General features: G+C 37.4%; 1 protein-coding gene across 1 annotated transcript; it reads left to right on the top strand.

Annotated features, from left to right (window-relative positions):
- Positions 1–3,938: 3,938 nt before the first annotated feature.
- On the top strand, positions 3,939–16,641 carry LOC149231240 (putative xyloglucan endotransglucosylase/hydrolase protein 32). The gene is made up of 5 exons (XM_089381580.1): positions 3,939–3,996; positions 12,055–12,155; positions 12,760–12,980; positions 13,066–13,296; positions 16,395–16,641. The coding sequence occupies exons 1-5, from the start codon at positions 3,939–3,941 to the stop codon at positions 16,639–16,641; spliced, it is 858 nt and encodes a 285-aa protein (XP_089237706.1).
- The last annotated feature ends 241 nt before the right edge of the window (positions 16,642–16,882 follow it).

Raw genomic sequence — 16,882 nt, 5'->3', positions numbered from 1 at the left:
GACAATTAAAAGACAAAACATTAGATTTCTGCATAAACAATTAAAACGCAGAATCGCATCAGATCTTTTAACTGGTTGTGTAATTACCTGGCCGTTTCGAGACTGAAATCCATGGAGTGGGAACCCCTTTGGAATGGCGCATGTACCTGGAGTAGCGGTGGTCTCGGCGCGGAATGACGGAGTAAAACCCTTCACAGTGGTAAACAGAGAGCCGAAATTTGCTGAGCAGAGGGAGGGAAACTTCGAATAACCCGGAGGAAACCATGTATATACTCTACCTGCCAGCGGTGGGAGCGTGGAACAATGCTGACCCTTGATCTCCTACAGCAAATGCACACCGTCGATGGAGGCGAGATTACCAAAAAGTAAGGCGCGGGAAATTCCCAAGCTCAGCAACCATACCCCTGTCACGTGACCAGGACAGCGGGATTCAACACTGCTGCCAGATGTCCAGCGCAGGAGGCGCCAGCCAATGAAGACAGACCAGTCTTGATTTGCTCGGAGGGTAGTACTATACCATCGTACTAATAATAAACCATAGACCAGCATTAAGCATTGATTAAACATTGGAATGATAAACATTACCTGCCACACCATATGCCGCCTTAGGTTAGGCCTGTATACATGGTGGTGACAATACTCACGATGTTACGTATATTTAAATAAAGTGCAGGTGCCTATCTAAGGTGTGGCACTATATAAAAGATTTTTTTTTATGTATATATGTATTAGGTAGACATGTGACATAATTTGATATAATATTTGTTATTTATTTTAAATATATGTTTAATATATTTAAAATTTAGTAGTTTTAAATTGATTTAAAAGTAATTTATAAGTTATATGTATTTAACAATATAATAATATTAATTTCCTTACAATGATTAAATGTAATAATATTAATGGTAGATAATATGAAATTGAATAATATATATCATTAAATACATTTATTTCTTCCTTCCTTCGCTAGAAAATTTAAAGTTGAAATGCATCGTGCGATTAATCACAATCAAAAATTCAAATTAGTCAATTCAAAAATACAGAACAACTCTAAATATATATAATCCGATATATATTTATGTCCAAAATACTTTATAGCTCTAAAATTGAAAGATTAAAATGCTTTGCTCTTATCATCGTCCACAAAAGTAAGGCACATCAATCTAAATACAAGATGATGTAAAAAACAACTGCATTAACTGGCACTGGACCGTCAAGTTGGAAGATTGAAAATTGATTTCTGTATATATGGTTTTTCAAAATTGATTTCAGTATATATAATTATACAGAATGTATATATAATTAGATAAAATGATAGTAATGGTGTAGTTTATTTTATAGATGAAATAATTATTCTTTTTATTATATTTTTTTTTTTGTTAATTTTAATCAAAATCTGGTCAGGGTTTTAAAGATTTTTTGTAACATTTTTTCTGATTAATTTTAATCAAAATCTGATTGAGATTTTTAAAAATTTATGTTTAAATGGTTTTTTCACAACATTTTTCTGGTTACTTTTAATTCAAATCTGATCTATTTTCCAAAAAAAATTCACAACATTTTTTGTGGTTAATTTTAATCAAAATCTGATCTAGAGTTTTAAAAACTTAAATTTAAATATATTTTTTTCCTTAACATTTTTTTTGGTTAATTTTAATCAAAACCTGTTTGAGATTTTTAAAAACATAAATTTGAAGTGTTTAATCTGCATAATTTCAACATCCCATTTTTTTTAAAAGGCTGAATCCATTTATGAATTTAAAAAAATATATTTTTAGAATGGCTGCAATCATCTATAAATTCTAAAATGTATTTTCAAAACAGCTGAATCCATTTCAGAAATGTATTACTTAAATTGTATGTTCAGAAAATAGTTTAAAAAATGTATTTTAAATTTAAATCGTAGGTCACATTGTAGTGAATTGAAATTCATAATTTTTTTAGTGAATTAATTAAAAAAAATGTGAATTCCAATTATTTTTTAATTGAATTCCGATTTTGGTGAATTCATATTTTTAGTGAATTCCCATATTGATAAATTTGGATTTGAAAATAACTATTAAGATTTGTATTCGAAAAAAACTATTAGGATTTGAAAGAAACTATTTCGTTGATAATCCTGACCATTACACAGCGAATCTACATTTTACTGTCAGCTTCATACGGAAACGCAGAGACACAATGCAACAAAAATCTGATACACAAATCACACACTGAACATTCCCTGTTGCACAATAAAGAAAAAAGCAAGCCTATAGATTTAGGCTTCAATTCCACCGGCCATAGCATCTGAAAGGTATCAAGAAGACAGAGAAATCCAGAATGTGGAGTTTTAGTTTGTTAGCAGCCAAAGGTACATACACTTACAGATTTAAAGAGCAGAATTAACAATGGATAAGCAAAGGAGCAGCCGCAGTACATTCGTCTCCATTATTGAAGACATAAGATTTACAGAAATCTAACAGAAATCTAATTTCACTAATGACCCGTGTCTTTTCAAACGCCCCTATGTTTTTGTTTATCTCCTGGGCATAAATATAACTAGCCACCTGCAAAATGCCTGTCAAGGAGCAAGAGCACCTTGTGACATTGTTTCTAAACATGACAAGGAGCATGAGCACTCGAATTTGTGTAGCAGTTTGCGAGTGTCTGCATGGCCTGAACCTGCATGTTAAGCGCCACGATGTAGTCTGCGGCCTCTTCTAACAAAACGGGCGTGTCCAGCCGCTGACCTCCTGGGACGACCAACCTCAGGCTTTGCATACGTGAAGCCACGATGGGTTCTTCTTCCTCGTACCAGGACGGCGCTCCCCTCAGCCGACTAACGGGCTCCTTGCTAGCAGCGGTCGTTTTCAAGGGCTTTGCTTTGACAGACACTGATCCCATTTTCTGCGAATTCCCACTGCAGTTAAATACTCGGTTTTAGCCGTGGGTTTTCTTGAGCCTGCAAACATAGTTGCGAACGATGGCCCTGCTCCACTGGGTTCCACCTCTTGTCGTCATGGATCCGCAGCCAATTTTACCACCCGACTTCGGTCCCAGACACTTGTCGCCCGTTCGAATCTCACGCGGCGCAGCAAAGCAAACAGATTCGACAAATAATTCACTTGGAAAAGGAGCCTCCGTGCTCCCTCTCGCCCACCTCCGTGACGCTCTTCCATAGCAAATTACAGATTATACTTCTACCACGTAGGCAAAACGTTCTTGAAATTGTGACCTTCCAGGTGAGCTAGGCTAATTTAAAGAGAGGAGACCTGTGACTCTGTGAGTTCATGCACTGTGAGTTCATGCACTGAGGACACACGGCAAGGGCTAACCAGCCATATATTGTGTATTAAATGCTGGCCCATCTATGTATGTCAATTAAGTTATGGGGGGCGCATACATATCCATGGAACGGACTCCGGCGGCCACCTCGCGTTTCCGGTGACATACGCGGGACCCACCAACCGCGGGCCCGCCCGCCCCGTCTCGTTCTTTGACATCGGCATTTCTCCCCGCGCGCCAAAACTCCATTCACAACCGTTCGAAATCGGTCTGCGCAAGAGCTCTGTTTCATTCCCGCTACATTCCTGTTGCCCTCCAGGCCCGACCCTAGCCAAGCAATATGTGGATCTGTAGATCCAGGGTCGGAAATATAAGCTGGAGAGAGAGTCGATGCGCTGAACGATGGATAATAAGGGCTATATTTTATAAACCGCCCAACATCGAGGACCTCCCTCTGGTTTCAGATCTGTACAACGTCCACCATTATGGTGACCTGTGCCCTGGGTAATCACATGCGAAAGATTTGGTGGGCACAACATGAACTCCACAAAGGTAATTTTTTATGCAGGTCCAGATAGATCGCTTGATCCCACTGAAGAATTATTGCGTCAAGAGAGACTTCTTTCTTACTCGCTGATCCGGTGGAAGGAAAAACAAAGTTTGTTTTAAAAATGAGGCTCGATGGAATCGCAGAGCAGGATGATGGAGATCCGACTCATAAGAAGGCAGGTATGGGCGGTCGTCCCTCAGATCCGAATGAAGGAGAACTGATCCAAATTTTTATTAAATCGAGGATCGGGATCTGAGAATGATTACCAGTTTTGCAGTAGAAGATCCATCAACAGATAGGTATCCCAAAACATTTGCAAATATTACAAGTTTCGCAGCAGAAGTTCCATCAACAGATAGGTATCCTTAAACATTTTCAAAGTTTGATTTATGCGGGGAAACTTTTGCAAGAAGGAATCAAGTTACAGGACTATGGCATAGGAACTGATTCTACCATCATCCCAAAATCACGTCAAGAAGAGACCTGTGTTGCCTTGACATTTATGTTTGAAAATAGAGTAATTTTTTATGGAAATTTAAGGTCTTGACATTTGTGTTTGAAAATATATTGAAGGTTTAATAGTGGATTAAATCTACAAATGCACTCAAATTGGCCTCCCAAACAGATTGGTATTGAGATATATTAATATTCAAATCGAAAAGATGTACATCATGTATATATTATTTGGGCCAAAAGCTGAAACAGAGCATATTTGTCTTAAAAAATTCCATAGACCCTTTAACTACGATGCGAGTGATAAAGGTCACAGCAATGTCACATAACAAGAAAATAGAGAAATTAAAAGCAGTAAGGCAAATACAAGTTTTATTCTAACAATACTTGCATGTCAACTCAGTTCCTGAGTTTTGCTTTCAATCCTATGTTGGTTTTTTGGATGTTACAAGGAACTCTTGTGCAAGTATCAAAGCGATTTTAGAAAAGGTTCTAATTCTATTTTCTATTTACTATTCTGAGCACATTATGCTGTTCCTGAATCCTAACCAGCACCCATTTTGAAATGCAGTATTAAAATTCATACATTCAAATTTTGTTTTTAAACAGTGTTGTACCATATATTCAGAATTTGATTCTGAATATTGTGATGTACCGTGCGCAACACAAATTAAAAGAGATGTATCACATGTATTATACAAGTAAACCAAAATGGAAAGAAAATAGCTATGGTAAATCCATCTCAACCCCAGAAGTTTGCACCTAAAGCTTTTGTAATTCCCCTGGCGCTTTATAGATCCCAGGTCAAAAAGGGATTAAAGATGGATTCATGCTATACCCCTGGTGCTTTATATATCCCACGTCAAGATGGGATTTAAGATGGATTTATGTTAGTAGCTACAAAAAGAGCAACCTTGTTTATACAAAACACAACCGTCCAGCCCTCCAATGGTACTCATACTAAAATTCTGAACCATTTTAATAATATACTTGTAGATATGATACCGCTTTCAATGATTGCTTGAATTCATTTTATATCTAGTTACAATGGACAGGCAAGAGCTTCTATTTCTAGTTTCCCTGTCTCTTTCAGGCAAAGAGAATAAGCACATTGCCATCATGGAATCCTCCAACATAGCCATCTGCAGCTTCCACATCCATATTCAAATGGATGTTGGTCATAGACCTCAGCCTTCGGTCACTGATAGCCGTTTGCAATATCAACATGGAAGGTCCATAGAATAGACTCATCTGCCTTGCCATGATTATAATCTGCTAAGTATATCTGTTCAATACGATTCTACAATAATTCCGGATTAGAGGGCCACCCTTGTGGTAAGTCATAACACATCAGAGAGCTTTAATGCTACCCTTACGCCTAAGACCCTCATAGCCTAAAACCTTAGGCGATGTTTGATAGCACTGCAGTGAATGCAGAAATGGGAAATGAACATTTTCACATATCCACAAAAGAAGCTCTGCTAAACAACAAGACAAAAACGAAGAGGCAAAAAGAAGCTTTTAAGTGGTCCCATTCTTCATCCCCTTGCTTCAGAACATGACTGGTTTTCAAGAAAGTTGATCACGTGGAGATCTGTTGCTCTACTTCTCTGTTTCGTATGGGTTTTCTCAACGTTTTACAACAGCACAAACAAATTACAAATATTGATGCGGTACTTAATAGAGTGAGAGCTCTCCTTTGCCATCATGACTCAAACTCAAATCAGATACTACCTGAAATTATTCAACAGCAGATCTCTTGGATCAGGAAGAATACCAGAGCTAACTGATGAGTTAAGGAGAATCCAAAGCCATGGCTAACATCCAAAGTCAGGGAGACAAACACTCTTTAGACTGCATCACATTTCATGCAAAAATTAGTTATTCTACTGAAGGATAAACCAAACAAAATTAACCTGAAGAGCTGTCAAGCCAAATTGTGGTAGAGGACTCATCCTCTGACACTTGCTGATGCTGAGGATGTGCATCCTCTAAGTCTTATCACTGATATTTGATTTTCTATTATTTTTCAAGGATGTGCATTCAGACTTGAGGTAGCATAAAAATAATCAATTTCAATGAGGATATTTTGTCATGTTAAAGTATTCTAACATGAATCTATTTTGTTGTTGTCACTATGCAGTGCTTCTAAGCCCACAGAATGGTGGAAAAGTGGACACTGTGCATTGAAGTATCATGACGCCCCAATCCGGGTCCAACATCTTTAAAATTTGTCCTTCACAATGGGGCAAAAAATCATGTGATTTATAGAATATGGAAAGTGCAGGGAAAGACAACCAATAACGAAGCATACTACATTACACTTGTTGCAGGTTTAAAAGAGGCAAAACACAATGGGGTGAATAACATAACAGTGCTGACAAACTCAGATTTAATCTGTAATCACATGGAAGGCATCTACAATGTTCGCGCAGACAATTTGAAGCCCCTCTACAGAGAGGCAAAAATCTGGAGTGCTCGATTTAATTCTTTTTCGATAAAGCACCTTGCGGAGATCCATAAAATCTCTACTGATCTAATGGTTGGAGCAATCTCAAGTGTAGATGCAGGTGCCAGAGATGATTCAGGATCATCGTTCATTCCATTGGCAAACATTGATCATCATCGATATAGGTCTCAACTATGTGTATACACCATGGTTGTCATTTTTCTTGGGATTCTCATACCGTGGTTCTTTCAGTAAAGTACTCGTTAATGTACTTTTTTTTTGGTTTTGTAATATCATTCACCTTAGATGTCCAATCATGTTATAACTGAATTCATGTGTCCAATTATGTACATTATATTTGAGGTGAACTAATTATTCTTAACCTACTAGTGGTTCAACGAATATTATTGTAGCTTTGTATGAATTTAATTTTAATTTCAAGTTTTAGATGCTACCTCTTTAATAGTGTTGATTTCCACCTGGATGGATGCCATGGGAATAAATGAAAGTAACAAAAGAAGGTTATTTACATCTGGTTTGTTGCTTTTCACAACATTTAAGAAGTATAAGTCATGCCATGGGAATAAATGAAAGTAACAAAAGAAGGTTATTTACATCTGGTTTGTTGCTTTTCACAACATTTAAGAAGTATAAGTCATTTCTGATGCAAACCCTAGCTATATCCATATCTATATGATGACAGGCCAAAAATAGTTGATGCGTAATCTAATGTGAGATGAAGAATTCCATACCATGAAACCCTCCTAGGAACATTGATGCATAATAATGACAAACTCTAACCTAGTATGAAGTTAATTTTCTTAGGTACATGGTTTGCCCTAGAATGATGCAATGTACGCATATATCAATGAAGCCCTACATGCCCATGATGCCTTTGAAGATGCCATAATCTTAATAAATAAAGTTAATAAATAAAGAACACAAGTGAAGAAACGCTCATCTTTCAAAATTGCCTAAAAGATTAAAAATATGGAGTCCGTAAACTTTGTCAAAATCATAATGATAAATTTTGCTTCAAAAAGCTTAATCCCCCATTTTCTTGACATTTGTTTTTCTTGACATGTCGCTTTTTCATCACACCCACACTAATCTTCCAACTAGGACACCTTTCTTACAAGCACAAGAAATGCTCTAGAGTCTAGTGTCCCATGTTTCCAGCACCGGAACCAAAAACTAAGGCTTTGGAATTTGCAAGAATGACACCAACAATAACAACTACAAATTTAAAGCGTAATGCCCCATAATATTGGCCATCTCGTTACCACAGGTCTAACTCAGCTAATGACCATAGCTAATCATCTAATCAAGAACACTCACTATTGACTTTACACCAGAATCAACGGTGATGTGCAACCATAAAAAGCATGCCATAAACCATAACAGGGAAGTACATCATCACCATCCATACTCATCAAAGTGTAACGAAGAAAGATGTAACAAAATACCATGCTTATTAACATATACACAGCAACTACAAGAATCCTGATGGAACAGAGTAGGTTATCAAACATTTAGAACAATGCTCCATTCAATATCCACACAATATGGCAAGAACCCTTCAATAGCATGCCAAAACTAAACAATGTTCCCACTTGTAACAACCCAAAACTAGCAACAACCCTAAACTGTTCAGAGCTCAAGTACTTGTACACCACTACCTGCTCAATGGCAATTTAGGTAACCTTTACAGCATTCCGTTACCCTCATGTACATGCATCTTTCACATCCAAACTAGTAAGTAAAGCAGAGTCTTTTACAAAGAAACGTTACAATGAGTTCGAAGCTCTCTTAAAACTTCAAAGTTTAAAATGAATATCACTTTACATTTGACCAAGTGAAATAATATATCTAAAACGGGGATCAAGAAAAGTACATAGTTTTTAAAGTTGAGGTTTTTATAAACCGAGTTACACATATAGTGACATAATGTAATGCATTAACAGATATTTAATTAATGTATCCCCGCCATATAGTGACTCCAAAAAGTGAAAATTTCTTCACAACAAAATTGTGCCTCTCACACAAATATATAAACCCACTCTGATATATATATATATATATATATATATATATATATATATATATTTCAATTGTATTGTATTGTAAGTTTTACATCTTTTTGGATGGTATATATACCCTTAAATATATTTTACTGGAATTCATGTTTTCAATGATATCATACTTAGGATCCACTCAGAATGTAACTTACCACACTTGGTAAGAACACAACCAAAGATCAACTCAATCGTGCAAGAACCAATTTACAGTGACAAGTTTCTCAAGGCTGCTCCCTCTGAAGGCATGCCTCCCTAGCTCCACAATTTGCAACTATCAATGATCACAGCTCGTTTTGTGTCATTGGACTTTGGCTCATTGATTTGCCACTAGCTTCTCCTTATAATGAGTTGTGTAAGAGAAGTCCTTATAATGAGTTGTGTATTTGGCATCTTCACAAGATCTCTTTCTCTTGGAATCATGAATTTAGTATAGTAATATGCCAGTAAGGTCCTGTGTCACCTGGAGTGAGGATATGGATACAGGTTGCAGAAATCACACCATGAAAATTTCAGGAAATGGCAAAACAACATATCCACATATGGATTTATGAGCATGGGGAGAAATTTATATAACATAGTCTGCATAAAACGTTTGAGCAGGAACTCTCAAATTTTCTCTTTTTTAACTGTTTTATTTTATTGCTAAGTTGCACTGATATGGATATTGTTCTGAAACATAAATGGCAAGTGTTTTGAAAATCAGTATATATATATAGTCTTGTGTATAGTTAGGTTGCTTGCAGATGTTTAGCCCCACTTTATATTGTTGGCCTTCTTCCCTCTCATATAAATAAAGGAGAGAGTTCTTTTATACATTGATTTGATCATATTGTCTTTGAGATGTGGGTAGTGCAGTGAACTTGTCCCTTTTTCTCTTTGTACACTTCATCATATTATCTCTGTGTCCTGGAGTGCTAGGTTCTTGGAGCAGTTCAAGGTTTTGCTAAGGTTAGTATTTCATCCTAAAGGAGGCAAAGAAACTAGTGTTTGTGATAAATTGTAGAGGATAAGAAAGCATTGCTCTTTTAGCTCGTGTGAGAGAAGAAGACTAGGGTATTGGAAACCCTAGTGCTACTTGTGATATTTGATTGAGGAGGAAACATCTTGGACAGTGCTGGGAGACAAGTGTTGAAGCCAAGGAGGACATGCTGGTGTTGATGCTAGCATTGTGTGGATCCTTGGTGGTGGTTAGTGTTTTCATGGTTTTCCCTACCTAGGGTTTGTACTGCCTTTGTGATAAAGCTGTGGTATGTATATGTAGTTCATTTATTCTCTCTCTTTATATATATATATATATATATATATATATATATATATATATATATATATCTGAAGTTTCCAACCATCTAAAGTTGTTTAACTGATTTTCAATTAGCATTGTATTTTCCATTGGGTAATTTCCAGCACTTGTTCATTCTGATTTGACATAAAATAGGGTTGAAATTGAAGTGCTTTAACACATAACTAGAAGATAAGAGAGCAGATTTTCTGTTGTAATAAAGTGATTTCCAGATCTGGTATATGCTTTAAAAGTGTGCTCTAAGGGCTGAAAGTTGTTGGCATATGTTTGGTATCTTTTCTTTTGAGCTGCCTAATGTGTTGGGTTGAAGTGAAGTGAAGCGTGGCCCACTGTTTGCTGCTGTAAATTAAAAATATCAGATCAACTCTAAGGCTGAAAGCACAGAGGGATTAAATCCAGGAAACCTCCATTATGAGGTGAAATTTCTGAAGTTGCATTAATTGCCCTAGACTGAAATTTCATTAATAAGGGGTTTTGACATGAAGGTTCAAGAAAAATTTATAAACTTTTGTAAAATGTCCATGATGATGAGCAAAGCAAGCATCATAAGAGTATGTGAAAGCCAAAAATGCTAGGGAACATAATAGTTGCAATCCATAATTTCAGAAGTTGATACCCAGATTTGTTGCAGACACCACACAAGACAACTATTGTAGATGACAACCTAGAGTAGAATATGAAGCAGAAGCTTTGTGAGATCATGGGCACCTGAAGTTGTAAAATGGCAATAACAGATTTGCCCTCTTGACAAACGCTCATGAAATGCAATTTCAGAAGTGAGTGCCTACAATTGTTTCAGACACCACACCTGACAAATTGTTGTAGATATCACATCAGACTAGAAGATGTAAAACAGAGGCTTTGTGGAGATCATGGGTACTTGAAGTTTTAAAATGGTGGTCATAGATTCACCTTGTTAACAAACACCCACAAAATGTTGTTGTAACATATGTAAAATGTTTGTTGTAGTGGATGCTGGAAACCTGATGTATCAGATGTAAAACATCTACTGTAACAGGTGCAAATATCTGCTGTAACAGGTGTAGCAATCTGTAGTAATGGATGCTAAAGGAACACTGTATTATTTGCAAAGTGCTGATGACCTTCGACAACAATTGTGTTAGATGTTTGGAGGTGAAGAAATCCTTAGACATGTTTGAGAGCCCAGTCACTGACACCAATATATATGACAACTATGCATGAGAAATTAGGCAACGAAACCCTGATATGAGTGATTTACTTATTAAAAGATTGATGCCCTTATCTGTTTGAAATATTTTGCCAGAGATTACTGCAAATCCCAGCTTGCAGTTACCGGTAGGAATGACACTTGCAAACGCTGTATTTTGCAGACCCACAATGAACAGGCCCATTAAGATGTCAAACACAAAGGCTAGGTTTTTATAAAATTTCCTGTTCATTGTCATACGCTGGTTCTTGAAAATGGATTATCTTGTGCCTGTACTTGGTAACATGAGATGGTCATCAGAAGTTTGAGAAAGATTAGCTGATGAATTTTTGATGTTGGACTCGACCAACATAATCCCAGGGAGTTATTGGTGATGGATGTTGTGGCAAAACAGAGCAGTGATTTATCTTGGAGTTTGTCAGCCAACATTTACACTGAGATTTTATATGCTTTGAGTTCAACAAAAAGATTTCAATAGCTCAATACAATAACCATACAAAATTGAAATTAGATAATGTTGTACATATCCAAAAACATTTTCAACCCATCATGCACACAACATGTTCTTGGATTAGGAGATCCCTTTATAGGGTTATGCCCATATGATATCCATGAATACTCATTAGCTCGAATATTTGTCATCTTGCCATTGATTGCTGGAACTTTGATTGTTTTTGGATGTTAGCCATGGTTTTGGATTCTCCTTAACTCATCAGCTAGCTCTGGTATTCTTCCTGATCCAAGAGATCTGCTGTTGAATAATTTCAGGTAGTGGATTCAAGTCTTTGGAGGCCTATAAGTCTGGATTCTTCAGTGCTGCTATTAAGCTACAGGCAGGTTATACAGCTGGAGTCATCGCAGCACTCTATGTAAGTTGCATTTCAGCGTTAAATTATCTTTTCCTGGAACTTGGTTTGTTCATGAGGATTGCTAATGTCATTCAAGTTGCATAAAGAAAATGGAGCTGCATTTTAGAAACATGGTGGCTGATGCATATTACATAAATCTTACGTCCTAAATAATAATTTGGAGGTGCATGGTATTTCCATATGCCGAATGCAGATTTAAGTGACTGTTGGTATAGATGGGTTTGTATTAGTGTTTTTATCATTGTTATTTTCTAATTTCAAGGTTACAGTCAAGCCAATACCAAGTTAGTGTATGAATCTCTTATCTATCCTCTTCTAATTATTTTGAGGTCACAGCCAAGCCAATACCAAATTGATGTATGAATCTCTTATCTATGTAGTGTGCGAGATTACTGTCTCTTATGTGTAAATGCTAGTCTCTTATGTGTATTTACGAAGGTACTTATCAGATATGGGGTAGCTTCTTATAGGTATATATCAAGGAACATCTGAGAGATGGGTTTATGTCCATTGATCATATGTTTACCAGGGAGAGGTCTAGCTGGGTGTGAGCTGCTATTTTTGTACAATGATCACATGCAAGTATTTCTGTGTGCCTTTGCAGCTCTCCAATAACCAGGAGTACCCAGGTCACCATGACGAAATAGACATTGAGTTCCTGGGGACAACACCAGGAAAACCCTACACCTTACAGACCAATGTTTACATAAATGGAACAGGGGATGGGCAGGTTCTCACAGGCAGGGAGTTGAAATTTCATCTCTGGTTTGACCCAACTCAAGACTTCCATAACTACAGCCTTCTCTGGACTCCAAGTTATATCATGTAAGCCTGATTTCTGTGTAAAATTCTATGTAGTTTTTGGTTGCATTGCAGCTCTGATCCAACTCACCATGTTGATCTATGGCAGCTTCTATGTAGATGATATTGCTATCCGAAAGTACCCAAGAAGAATTTCATCTACTTATCCATTGAGGCCACTTTGGGTATATGGATCAATATGGGATGCTTCCTCTTGGGCTACTGAAAATGGCAAATACAGAGCAGATTACAGATATCAGCCATTTGTTGATATAAGAGAAGTCGATGGCAAGGCGGTTCCTATGACTTCAGAGAAGGTCTCACATTTCACAGCCTACAGGTAAAGTTGTTGTTTGCATTAGTGATTTGTTGTATTGGATCATTGTTTTACAGATAAGGGTCAAATCTCTTCAATTCATAAAGTAATAAATTCATTTATCATAGTATACATATGTTCAAGGGTGGCAAAATACTTTACTTTTCTTTTGTATTAAATGTTGGCATGCAATACAAGAGTTGCTTACTTCTTGGTTACTTGAAGAGTATCTAAACAGAACTTTGTATGAATGAAGGTTTGGCTTTTGGGAAACTTGCAAAAGGAAAATCCCTAAACTTTCAATGCATTTAGCAGTTCCATTTTTTTCCCTTTATACCTGAGCTTTGGTCCAGTTGACAACAGCTACTTCCAGACAAATAGTAGGAAGAGGCAGGAATGTTTTAAGGAACTTTCCTTTTATGGAGTTCAGTCTTTCGGAATCATAGTTCTAAATATTTTTTCTTCTTCGACATGTGAACAGCATCCATGCATTTTTGCCATTCTTCAAATAGTAGTTACAGAGATGTACTGAAATAATATGTAAAATTTATATGCTTATATTGCCTTGGATGCATTGTTGTTGAATAATCACTTTGACAATCACCTAATATTGGCCTGGCACTTGTTGCATAATCCTTTCAACAAGCACCCAATCAACTAATGAATTTAGTTTTCAGATTTTAACCTCAAAATGTTTACCATTGCCACAAGGAAACAAAGGACAGTAAACAGTTCTGGACGCAGCTACAGGTTATTGCCTTGCTAGTACATGCTGGATTGATCTTATCGGTTCTTTATCAATTGCACATTCATTTTCTTTAAGGGCTGCCCATGAAGCACTCTTGCGGCCTCCCCATATGCCAGCATCTAGTCTTAAAAACAGAGCTTCTTTGTCTTAAAAACAGAGCGTTTTTGTCTTGTTGTTTAGCAGAGCTTCTTTTGTGGATATGTGAAAATGTTCATTTCCCATTTCTGCATTCACTGCAGTGCTATCAAACATCGCCTAAGGTTTTAGGCTATGAGGGTCTTAGGCGTAAGGGTAGCATTAAAGCTCTCTGATGTGTTATGACTTACCACAAGGGTGGCCCTCTAATCCGGAATTATTGTAGAATCGTATTGAACAGATATACTTAGCAGATTATAATCATGGCAAGGCAGATGAGTCTATTCTATGGACCTTCCATGTTGATATTGCAAACGGCTATCAGTGACCGAAGGTTGAGGTCTATGACCAACATCCATTTGAATATGGATGTGGAAGCTGCAGATGGCTATGTTGGAGGATTCCATGATGGCAGTGTGCTTATTCTCTTTGAGTGAAAGAGACAGGGAAACTAGAAATAGAAGCTCTTGCCTGTCCATTGTAACTAGATATAAAATGAATTCAAGCAATCATTGAAAGCGGTATCATATCTACAAGTATATTATTAAAATGGTTCAGAATTTTAGTATGAGTACCATTGGAGGGCTGGACGGTTGTGTTTTGTATAAACAAGGTTGCTCTTTTTTAGCTACTAACATAAATCCATCTTAAATCCCATCTTGACGTGGGATATATAAAGCACCAGGGGTATAGCATGAATCCATCTTTAATCCCTTTTTGACCTGGGAACTATAAAGCACCAAGGGAATTACAAAAGCTTTAGGTGCAAACTTCTGGGGTTGAGATGGATTTACCATAGCTATTTTCTTTCCATTTTGGTTTACTTGTATAATACATGTGATACATCTCTTTTAATTTGTGTTGCGCACGGTACATCACAATATTCAGAATCAAATTCTGAATATATGGTACAACACTGTTTAAAAACAAAATTTGAATGTATGAATTTTAATACTGCATTTCAAAATGGGTGCTGGTTAGGATTCAGGAACAGCTTAATGTGCTCAAAATAGTAAATAGAAAATAGAATTAGAACCTTTTCTAAAATCGCTTTGATACTTGCACAAGAGTTCCTTAGTTGAAACTGTGATTGCTTACAAAATTATGAATTGTACCATCCAAAAAACCAACATAGGATTGAAAGCAAAACTCAGGAACTGAGTTGACATGCAAGTATTGTTAGAATAAAACTTGTATTTGCCTTACTGCTTTTAATTTCTCTATTTTCTTGTTATGTGACATTGCTGTGACCTTTATCACTCGCATCGTAGTTAAAGGGTCTATGGAATTTTTTAAGACAAATATGCTCTGTTTTAGCTTTTGGCCCAAATAATATATACATGATGTACATCTTTTCGATTTGAATATTAATATATCTCAATACCAATCTGTTTGGAAAGCCAATTTGAGTGCATTTGTAGATTTAATCTACTATTAAACCTTCATTATATTTTCAAACACAAATGTCAAGACCTTAAATTTCCATAAAAAATTACTCTATTTTCAAACATAAATGTCAAGGCAACACAGGTCTCTTCTTGACGTGATTTTGGGATGATGGTAGAATCAGTTCCTATGCCATAGTCCTGTAACTTGATTCCTTCTTGCAAAAGTTTCCCCGCATAAATCAAACTTTGAAAATGTTTAAGGATACCTATCTGTTGATGGAACTTCTGCTGCGAAACTTGTAATATTTGCAAATGTTTTGGGATACCTATCTGTTGATGGATCTTCTACTGCAAAACTGGTAATCATTCTCAGATCCCGATCCTCATACTCCCTGACTGGGCAGTCAGGGATTTAATAAAAATTTGGATCAGTTCTCCTTCATTCGGATCTGAGGGACGACCGCCCATACCTGCCTTCTTATGAGTCGGATCTCCATCATCCTGCTCTGCGATTCCATCGAGCCTCATTTTTAAAACAAACTTTGTTTTTCCTTCCACCGGATCAGCGAGTAAGAAAGAAGTCTCTCTTGACGCAATAATTCTTCGGTGGGATCAGGCGATCTATCTGGACCTGCATCAAAAATTACCTTTGTGGAGTTCATGTTGTGCCCACCAAATCTTTCGCATGTGATTACCCAGGGCACAGGTCACCATAATGGTGGACGTTGTACAGATCTGAAACCAGAGGGAGGTCCTCGATGTTGGGCGGTTTATAAAATATAGCCCTTATTATCCATCGTTCAACGCATCGACTCTCTCTCCAGCTTATATTTCCGACCCTGGATCTACAGATCCAGATATTGCTTGGCTAGGGTCGGGCGTGGAGGGCAACAGGAATGTAGCGGGAATGAAACAGAGCTCTTACGTAGACCGATTTCGAACGGTTGTGAATGGAGTTTTGGCGCGCGGGGAGAAATGCCGATGTCAAAGAACGAGACGGGCCGGGCGGGCCCGCGGTTGGTGGGTCCCGCATATGTCACCGGAAACGCGAGGTGGCCGCCGGAGTCCGTTCCATGGATATGTATGCGCCCCCCATAACTTGATTGACATACATAGATGAGCCAGCATTTAATACACAATATATGGCTGGTTAGCCCTTGCCAGGACACACTGCCAAGTAGGGCCCCGTTCGTAGAACGTGCGATCACATGGGAGGCCGTCGCCGTGTCGCATTGGCCTTACTTCAGGCGTCCCCATCCCCTCAACATTTATTGCCACCGTCGACGAGACAGCGCAAGCCCATGATGGACACTGGCTTGCCGCGAAGATCCGCCGTGAC

The sequence above is a fragment of the Pinus tabuliformis genome, chromosome J, assembly GCF_031772625.1.
Source record: "Pinus tabuliformis cultivar Carrire ecotype Pingquan chromosome J, CPIR1, whole genome shotgun sequence".
NCBI classification, from domain to species: Eukaryota; Viridiplantae; Streptophyta; class Pinopsida; order Pinales; family Pinaceae; genus Pinus; species Pinus tabuliformis.
Note: the sequence above shows the minus strand (reverse complement) of the source record. Positions and strands in the feature narration are given on the sequence as shown.